Source organism: Galeopterus variegatus, unplaced genomic scaffold, assembly GCF_000696425.1.
Source record: "Galeopterus variegatus unplaced genomic scaffold, G_variegatus-3.0.2 Scaffold687, whole genome shotgun sequence".
In the NCBI taxonomy this organism is placed as follows: Eukaryota; Metazoa; Chordata; class Mammalia; order Dermoptera; family Cynocephalidae; genus Galeopterus; species Galeopterus variegatus.
In genome coordinates, this window is record NW_007726798.1 from 714258 (window position 1) to 724661 (window position 10404).

The 10404-nt window shown below is 35.2% G+C and overlaps 1 protein-coding gene across 1 annotated transcript in view; it reads left to right on the forward strand.

The window, feature by feature from the left end:
• Positions 1-10404, forward strand: part of L2HGDH (L-2-hydroxyglutarate dehydrogenase) — a 64382-nt gene that overhangs the window by 12281 nt on the left and 41697 nt on the right. The window contains exon 4 of the mRNA XM_008571404.1: positions 2195-2326. Within this exon, the coding sequence (XP_008569626.1) occupies positions 2195-2326 (132 nt within the window). The remainder of the gene's footprint in view (positions 1-2194; positions 2327-10404) is intronic.

The window sequence follows — 10404 nt, forward strand, 5'->3', positions numbered from 1 at the left end:
GTCTGGTTTTGACATCAGGCTAATATTGGCGCCATAGAATTAGGAAGTGTTTCTTCCTCTTCTGTTTTTTTGGAAGAGTTTATGAAGAATTGGTATTAATTCTTTTTTAAACATTGATAGCATTCATGAGTAAAGCTCTTGGGCCTGGGTGTTTTTTTGTGCGTGGGAAGTTTTCAATCTCTTGTTACAGGTCTAGTCAGATTTCTTCTTCCTTTTTCTTCTTGAGTCATTTTCAGAAGTTTGTGTCTTTCTGAGAATTTGTCTGTTTTATTTCGATTATCTAATTTGTTGGCATACAGTTGTTCATGGTGTTCAACTGTACACTATGAACATATATGTTCTCTTATAAGTATTTTTTATGTCTGTAAGGTTGGTAGTGATGTCCCTCTCCATGTAATTTTTAAGAATAAAAGCACATTGTTACCATTAAAGATGCTATTAAAAAATTTTTTTTAATATTGTGGGGAAATGGTCCTGACATAATGTTACGTGAAAAAAGCAAGATATGAAATTGTATTTTCAGTTTTTATTGTTGAGTTGTTAAGAATATTGTATATGTTCAAGACCTTTATCAGCTATATGATTTGCAAATATTTTCTCCTATTCTGTGGGTTGTCTTTTTGCTCTCTGGATAGTGTCTTCATTCCTCTTCTATTTTTAAGGTTAATTATTTGTTGATTTAAATAGCCTTTATGCCTTGATTAAAAGTATTACCTCATGACATTCTACTCTCTGGTATGAAATAGTGACTTGTGAGTTCTAATGTACTTGTGAATATACATTTGTGTTTTACTGGTAACTGTTAAATAAGGAAGAAACTCTAAACAAATACTTTGCCTAGAAAGAAACGGAAAAAGAGTCTTGAGTAAAGTTGATGAATTTACTATTTTTTCTCTGCAACAGAATGTGTTAGTAGTAAATACTTGTAATTTGTTCCAGGAAATAAAAGGGATAGTTTTCTGTCAGTGATATCCTATTTTACTGAATAAGAGTCATCTTTTTGATGTACTGGTATTTCACATTGTTAAGTAAAATCTATAGGGGGTCATTGGTTTGGACTGAGCTCCTGCACTAGGCCCAATAGACCAAAGCAAAATGGAATTACTCATGCTGAAGTTCTCCACCACCAAGCCAAAATTAAGTTGTTAATCTGACCTTCCAAGAAATCAGGAGAGAGAGATAATAGCTGAATCCCTAAACAGGCCAGTTTTTAGCCAGCAGGATAAGAAAGTCCCCTTTGCTTTAACCTTTACAAGAAAAATAACTCTGGGGTCTGAGCAGTTGGCTCACTTGGATAGAACATAGTGCTGTTAACACCAAGGTCAGGGGTTCAGATCCCCATACCTTCTCTCAAAAAAAAGAAAAAAAAAAAAAAAAAGGAAAAAAGAAAAGTAACTTTGAACTGACCAATTTGCTTTTTGTTTTCTGTTCCTGCTTTTCTCAGCCCTTTCCTGTCTATAAAACCAATCTCCTCTGCTTGGCTCATTGGAACACTCATTCTATTTTATAGAATTAGATGTTGCCCAATTCTAGAATCTTAAATAAAATCCAATTAAGATCTCTAAACTAGATTTGTTGTAATTTTGTCCTTTGACAACAAGGCCATTCTGTTTTGAGGGAGAAAAATGTAAAAACTAAACAACCTGTGTTTCTCCCCGCTCTGGGATTGAGGGAGTGGTGGTGATAAGAATTGCTTGTGGCCACGAGGCATGTAGAGAAGTAGAAACTGAGGCTACATCTCACCTTTGGGGAAAGCTTGTTTTCGTGTCATTTTCTTAAGACAAATTTTCTTGGTGGAGGAAGAAAATAAAGATATGAAAAAAGGGAGAAGTAGATACATGAAGAAAAAATAATTTTTTTATACTTAACTAATATTTATTTTTAATTTTTTTCCCCATTATTTTTCTTCTGTCATATAATTGCCTGCTTTGCCTATTCTGTGGCTTTTTAAAAAAGTTTCTTTGAACCAAGTTTCCATCCCTGTATGGCCAGCTGCAAAAAAAAAAAAAAAGAAAGAAAAGAAAAAGAAAACTTTCTTTCTTTGATATTTCTTATTTCTTGGAAGGAAAGAAAAAAATAATTTTAAGAAATCAACCTGGTTTGAGTTATGTAATAACTTATGATTTTCCATTGACTTTACCTTTAACTGTATCCATGCTCTTTATCATTTATGTGTGTGTGTGTGTGTGTGAAGCTTATAGTAGCTGTTGAACAAGAAGAAATTCCCAGACTTCAGGCTCTATATGAGAGAGGCCTACAGAATGGTGTCCAGGGCCTGAGGCTGATCCAGCAGGAAGATATAAAAAAGAAGGAGCCGTATTGTAGGGTAAGTGATTCACCAGCCTCATGCACATGTTCAAAGGGATATTTTCATTTAAGGCTCCATCTGGTGACATGGAGGCTGAGGGTGAGTTTATACATGGCAGGAATGATGTAAAATCAGTTAGGCATTCCTATCACAGAAGCAGTGAAGTGACAGACACAAGAGGGCATTGCCATAAACTTTGGACACCTGATTTCTTCTTTCCTTGTGAGAAAATACCAGGTCTGACCAAAATGGCATGTTTGGAAAACACTGAGCAGTGAGGTGTGGTTGGGGTATAGGATGTGTAGGGAGAGATAAGAGATGAGACTGAAAAGGCAGGATTAGGCCCATGTAAAGGGCCTGGCATTCATGCTAATAACTTTGAAGTATATACAATAGGCCTAGGTAGCCACTGAAAATTTAGGAGGGTAGCTACAGTGTCTGATCTGCATTTTGGAAAGATAAGGCTGGCATGAATGTGAAGGGTGGGTCATACAGTATCTTGCTTAAAACATGATATGGGAGAAAATAGTTCTTTTTTCATAAAAGAGACATGAATAATAATATAAATTACTCTGCATGTCAGCTTTCACTGATAGCCTTCCAGAGACTATCAGTTGAACCCCCAGTTCACTGACTGTTCCAATGAATGGCTATATCACCTGTTCCTCAATTCCACTGTTGCATTGACAATATACAATAGCTGGCCTCCAGGTACCTGTCTTAGAGAGTGTGACCTTGAACTCACTACCGAGCAATGCCTATCAAAAGTTTGGTTTAGAGAAACACTGTATGGGAGATAACCTAGAGGATATGTAGACCATTTATCCCTCTACATCTCTCTAGACCATCAGACTGGCACACATACATTGCAGTTTTGCTTACCTCATCCTACTCCTTGACCCCAGTTACTCTCTTTGAATTATGCTTTGGTTTTATGGCATCAGCCTATGGAGAAGGTTATTGTGTCACTCACTGTGGCTTCTGCTGAAAGGATGTGGTTGAGGACATATGTTGTTCACTGTATTACACAACATCTTGCTCTGAGAACCCTCAGGAGAAATTTCTCTCAGATCTTAGTTCTGAGAATAATGTTGTTCTTCCTGAGCACAGTTGGCTTGTTTTTATCTAATGGACAATGAACTATTTAAGTGATGGCATTGTCCTGTTTGCCTTGGCTGCACAGAAGCTCAAAGACACGTTGGTGCCCCACTCCTGCCAGGACCTTAAGCATACTTTTTTATTTTTATGTACTAACTTCCTTTTTAATTTCATCTTATCTTTCCATCCTCATTCTTTGTCTGCCCCAATGTTTTGGAACCATAATGTACAACAAATCATAGATGTACAGCTTAATGAATTTTCACAAACTGTGACCAGCACCCAGATCAGTAAAAAGAATATTACCCAGTACTCCCCTCATGCCCTTTACTTGTGCTTTTCCCTTAAGGATAACCACTATCCTGACTTCTTACATCATAGGTTACTGAATTTTATTATGTAAGTGGAATCATATGTACGTGCTCTTTTGTATCTTAGTTTCTTGTTTTTAGTATAGTTTGTGAAATTCTTCCATATAGTTGCATGTAGTTGTAGTTGTTGTCATTGCTGTATAATAGTCCATTGTATGAATGTAGCATGATTTGTTCTAGTGTTGATGAGCATTTGGTTAACTTTGAATTTGGGGCTATTCCAAATAGTGATGCTATGAACATTCTAGCACATATGTTTTGGTGAACACATGCACACATTTCTATCGGGTGTATACCTAGGAGGGAAATCACTAGGTTTCAGTTTATGTTTAGTTTTGGCAGTACTGCCAAAGAGTTTTTCAAAGTGTTTATCCCAATTTATACTCTCATAAGCAATGTATGAGAGTTCCAGTTGCTCCATATCCTTACCAACCCTTGGTATTGGTTGTTGCTTTCATTTTAGCCATTCTTGTGTGTATGTGGTAGTATATCATGCTTTAAATTTACATTTTCCTGATGATTCATAATGTTGTGCACCTTTTCATATGTTTATTGGCCATTTGGATATTTTCTTTTGTGAAATACTTATTTGAGTCCTTTGCTGATTTGGGTTTACTGTCTTATAATTATTAGTTCTTATTAATTTTAGAAGTTCATTATGTAATCTGGTTATGAGTCTTTTTTTGGATCCAATTAAGATCTTTAAATGCTTTTTTAAGATCTCTTTAAGATCTTTTTTTTTTTAATCTTTAAAAGCTTATTTTGGATACATACATACATATATATATATACATATATATATATATATATATATACATATATATATATATGTATATCTCATATATCTTCTGCCACTCTGTAGCTTGTCTTTTCAGGTAGGAATCAAGATAAATTTTTTTCCAATTGACCGATCACATACACTCTGGTTTCTCTTCAGATCGTATAAATCTTTCGCCTTTTACCAATTGACCGATCACCATTTTTACCCACTGTACTACAGTATTACCTTTATGATATCAGGTGGCTATATATGGGTGGACTCTATTTTGTGTCATTTTCTTTTCTTGTACTACTACCATATGTCTTAATTGCAGTAGCTTTTTAGTAGATCTAGATACCTGGTAAAGTAAGTCCTTCAGTTTTGTTCTTTGACATTGTCTTGACTATTCTTGGATCTTTGAATTTCCATATAAATTTTAGAATTAATTTGCCAAACTCCACAAGGTAACCTGTTGTGTTTTGATTGAGATTGCACTGAATCTGTAGGTCTGCTTAGAGACAGTGTACATCTTTGTAATATTCAGTCTTTCAATCCATGAACATGGTATATCTCTTTATTTGTCTGGATCTTCTTTAATTTACTGCATATCATATTGAAATTTTCAGTATAGAGGTCTTGCATGTCTCTTAAATTAATTTCCAGGTATTTGATTTTTTTGGATATTGTCATAAATAGTACTTATTTAAAGTTTATTTTCTTTTTGTTTCTTGTAGGTATATAGAAACGTAATTGATTTTTGACCTTGTATTAAGCTTGCTAGTTAAATTCACTTATTGATTCTAATAGTTTGTAAATTCTTTTGGATTTTCTATGTATACAGTCATGTTGTCTGAAAATAATAACTTTTATTTTTTGCTTTCTAATCCATATACTTGGTGGGCCCAGTATTTAATGCTAATTTATATAGTTTTATGTGTTTTTTGTTTGTTTGTTTTTATAAGCTGCTTCAAATTCTTTCTGTGAAAAGACAAGATAGAAATACATTTCCCCCTCTTAAGTTATCTCTGGTTGTAAAGTTAAAGTTGAATCAAAATATTCAGGATTTTGAAAATTTGTGTAAAGCTACTAGGAAGCCAGTAGTACCTAGGAATCCCATGAGTTCTTCCTGTAGAGGTCATAGCATCTTTTTAAAAAAAAAATTTTTTTTTATTTTAACTTACACATTGTAATTGTACATACTTATAGGGTACAATCTGATGTTTTGATACATATATGTTGTATAATAATCAGGTCAGGGTAGTTAATGTATCAGTCACTTCAAGCATTTATCATTTCTTTATGGCAAAACATTCAAAAGCCTCTCCTCTCGCTATTATGTAATATACAAAACTTAACTGTTAATCGTAGCTACTCCACTGTGCAAAAAACATCAGAATTTATTCTTCCTATCTAATTATAATTTTGTACCCACTGGCCAGCCTCTCCCTGTTTTCTCTCCCCAGTCCTTGGTAAATACTGTTCTACTCTCTGCCTGTATAATATGAACTTTTTTTTCTTAGATTCCACATGAGTGAGGTTATGTGGTATTCATCTTTCTGTGCCTGGCTTACTTCACTTAACATAATGTCTTCCAAGTCCATCCATGTTGCCACAAATGACAGGATTTCATTCTTTTTTATGGCTGAATAGTAATTCACTTTGTGTATATATATATATATATATATATATATATATTTTATCCCTTCATCTGTTGTCAGACACTTAGGTTGATTCTATATCTTAGTTATTGTAAATTGTACTGCAATAAATATGGGAGTGAAGATATCTCTTCAATATACTGACTTCATTTCCTTTGGGTATATACTCAGAAGTGGGATTGCTGGATAAAATGATAGTTCTATTTTTAATTTTTTGTGAAACCTCAATACTGTTTTCTGTAATGGCTGTGCTAGTTTGCACTCTCACCAACAGGGTGCAAGTTTTCCCTTTTCTCCACATCCTCAGCAACACTTGTTTTCTTTTATTTTTCCATTCTAACTGGAGTGAGGTGGTATCTCATGGTTGTTTTGATTTGCATTTCCCTAGTGATTTGTGATGCTGAGCATTTTTTTCATATGCCTGTTGGCCATTTGTATGTCTTCTTCTTTTTTTTTTTTTTTTTAAAGATGACCAGTAAGGGGATCTTAACCCTTGACTTGGTGTTGTCAGCACCAGGCTCTCCCAAGTGAGCCACAGGCTGGCCCTGTATGTCTTCTTTTGAGAAGTGTCTTAAGATCCTTTGCCCATTTCTCAATTGAGTTATTTGGCTTTTTGCTGTTGAGTTGTTTAAGTTCCTTATATATTCTTGATATTAACCCCTTGTCAGATATATAGTTTGCAAATATTCTCTTTACTCTTTTAACAGTTTCATTTGCAAAATCTTTTTAGTTTGGTGTAATTCCACTTGTCTATTTTTGATTTTATTGCTTGTGCTTTTGAAGTCTTATTTAAAAAAATCTTTGCCTAGCCTCATGTCATGGATCATTTCACCTATGTTTTCTTCCAGTAGTTTTGTAGTTTCAGGTTTTACACTGAAATCTCTAATCCATTTTGAGTTGATTTTTGTATATGGTGAGAAGTAGGGGTCTAGTTTGATTCTTCTACATGTATATATCCACTTTTCCCAGAACTGTTTACTGAAGAGATTGTCTTTTCCCCAATATATATTCTTGACACCTTCGTCAAAAATCGGTTGTCTATAGGTACATGAATTTATTTCTGGGCTCTCTTTCTGTTCCATTGGTCTATGTGTCTATTTTTATGCCAATACCATGCAGTTTGGGTTACTATAGTTTTGTAATATAATTTGATGTCAGGTGATATGATGCCTCCAGCTTTGTTCCTTTTTTTTCAGGATTTCTTTGGAGGTGATAGCATCTTCAGCTTCATCAAACCAAACCTATTCCTTCCCTGAAACTCAATCAAGATAATCAAAGTGTTTTGCTTATGAGACACACTAGGTGTTTTTAGTCCCCATGTCTCTCCCCAAATATTTCTTATCTCTCTGAGATGGTGAATTAATGACTGATTGTTTAAAAAAGAGGACACATTCTTGACTATCTTATTTTGGCTATCTACCTTCAAGCTTTGGGCAAACAATAAATGACCTAAGTCAGGGTCAGCAAACTATGGCCTATGGGCCAAATCCAGCCCACCACCTGTTTTTGTATGGCCTGTTAGCTAAGAATGGCTTTTTATATTTTTAAATGGTTGAAAAAATTAAAAGAAGAATAATATTTTGTGACACATGAAAATTACATGAAATTCAAATTTCAGTGTCTATAAATAAAATTTTATTTCAATGTTCACTTATATATTGTCTGTGGCTGCTTTTGTACCAAACAGCCTAGAAAAGAAGTTACAACAGAAATCATAAGCCCCACATAGATGAAAATATTTATTATGTATCCCTTTATAGAAAAGGTTGCTGACCCCTGATCTAAATAGTAGGAAGCCATTGAAGGATTTGAGCAAGTCAGTGACATGCAAAATGTACTAATTTAGGAAAGTTAATCAAGTTCTGGTACAACTGGACATGGGGAGAGAGGAGCCAAAGCCATTCATTCATTTCTTCATTTATTGGCAGCTGGCTAGTGTGGGGATCCAAACCCTTGACCTTGGTGTTACCAACACCATGCTGTAACCAAGTGAGCTAATCAGCCAGCCCTGTAGTTGTTCTTGAATGATCTGATTCCTATCTGATATCTCTTGTACACAATAGGTCAGTAGTTCCCAGACTTTAGGGAGTTTTGACACATTATCCTTTGTTTTTATCTTACTGTATCCTCTCTTTTTTTTCATTAACTGGTATCTAACATAAGGTGAGCAATATAATCTAATGGCTGAGAAGTGAGATAGGCCTAAGTTCAAATTTCACATCTGCCTCTTTAAAGGCTATTGACCTTAGATGAGCTATAATTTTTCTAATTTTACACACTCCCATGTGTAAAATGGAGGTTCTGAGAATTAAATAAAATATGTGTAAGGCATTCAGCCTATGTTAATCCCTCAGGAAGTGATAGGTATTATCTATATGGGTATTTAAACAATTCTAGTAAATTCAAATTGGTTTTGTTTGAAATATTTGGAGAACACCAAGGTCAAAGGTTTGGATCCCCATACTGGCTAGGTGCCCAAAAAAAAAAAAAAAAAGAAAAGAAAAAATGGGGGACGTTTTGGCGATATCAGTTAACTAGGGATATTTAGTTATGTGTATTCTTTTCCCCTGATTTATGTTTCCCCCTTTCTTGATGCTTTACTTTTAACTCATTATTTTATTCAGCTTATTTCCATTAAGGCATATCAGTTCCTTTGTAAAATAAAATAGGTTATTTAAAAACAATGGAGTATTATAACATTAAGGACAAGGGTTAAGACCCCTGAACTGGTCAGCTGCCAAAATGAATGAATGAACGAATACATAAATAAATAAAAACAGTAGAGAGCCTAGCATATTGTAAAACCAGGGTTGTGAATAACTCATATAACATCTGGTTGTTTAGATCAATGCCATGCTTCAAGGGAAAAAAAAATACTAGTATTAAATGAATAGATTAGGAGACTGTGTGTATATGGGGGCAGGGAGTATATGGGAAATCTCTGTACCTTTTGCTCAATTTTTCTGTGAATCTAAAACTTCTAAAAAATAAAGTCTGCTAAAAATTTTTGAGATTACACTCACTTCCTGTCTCTTATCTATATAAGTGCTTTACAAAACTATTGGGTGTGTCAAAAGACAAAATTATAACAAATTTAATTTAAAGATCTAATTGGCATTTATTAGCCATTCATGAATTGTAGTGCATCTCATCCAAAGATTTAGAAAGGGCACTCTGATAAACTGGGCAGAAAAGGGCTGGAGAAAACAGAAATGGAACAAAAAGCAGATTGGTCATTTCAAAGCTACTTTCCTTTGAGGGTTAAAACAGAGAGGACTTCCTTATCATGCCAGCTAAAACTGGCCTGTTTGGGGTTTTGGCTATTATCTTTCTTGATTTCTCAGAAGGTCAGATAAGCAACTCAGTTTTGGCTTGGTGATATGGAACTTTAGTATGAGTGACTCATTTTGGTTTGCTCTGTTGAGGTCTAGTAAGGAGCTCAGTCCAAAATGATGACCTCCTATAAATTTTATTTAACAAGTGCTTCCTAAAAGTATGTTAAACTTGTTGCTGTTTCATAGCTTTATGTGATTTTGATGGAATTTGGTTATGAAACTAAGATGTGAGAATCTCACTGACATGTTCCTATCAAGTATTTCCTTTGAGAATAAAACAATTTATAATCTTCAAAAAGGCATGCCAACTTTTAACACTTTTTATCTTTATTTGCTAATGAAAAGCTCTTTCAGACTTCAAGATTGGTGTCAAAAAGGAATCAGAGCTGCTGATGCCAATGTTGATTTGGTCATGATGTAAAAATTATTTGATTATACTGTTTGAAAAACAGGATTACTGGTTTCCTAGTTGAAGGGATGCACGGACGAAGGAAGCACGTGAGACCCGGGCTAACAGTTCACCAGAGAAGTTCCACTTTATTCAAGGACTGCGCGTACATTTATAGGGTGCTGTGCTCCGGGGCGGGAGAGAGAGTGGACAGGGCGGTAACTGATTGGACGGGGCTGGGCAGGAGGTGAGCCTTGACCTGTGACTGGCTAAGGTTTGGCACGGGTGGGCTTGGGTGTTGGCACCAGCGGGCTTGTTTACTGCGGAGAAGAACCAGGAAGGGTGCCATATTGCCAGGGTGTGTCCCTGTTCAGGCGCCCATGGGGTCCCTACATTCCTCCCTTTTTCCTCTATTGTGGGGAGTGGGTCGCTGTGATCTTGGAGCTACTTCCTTCTGGACGGGGGCGTCGTAGGGGGAGAGGAATT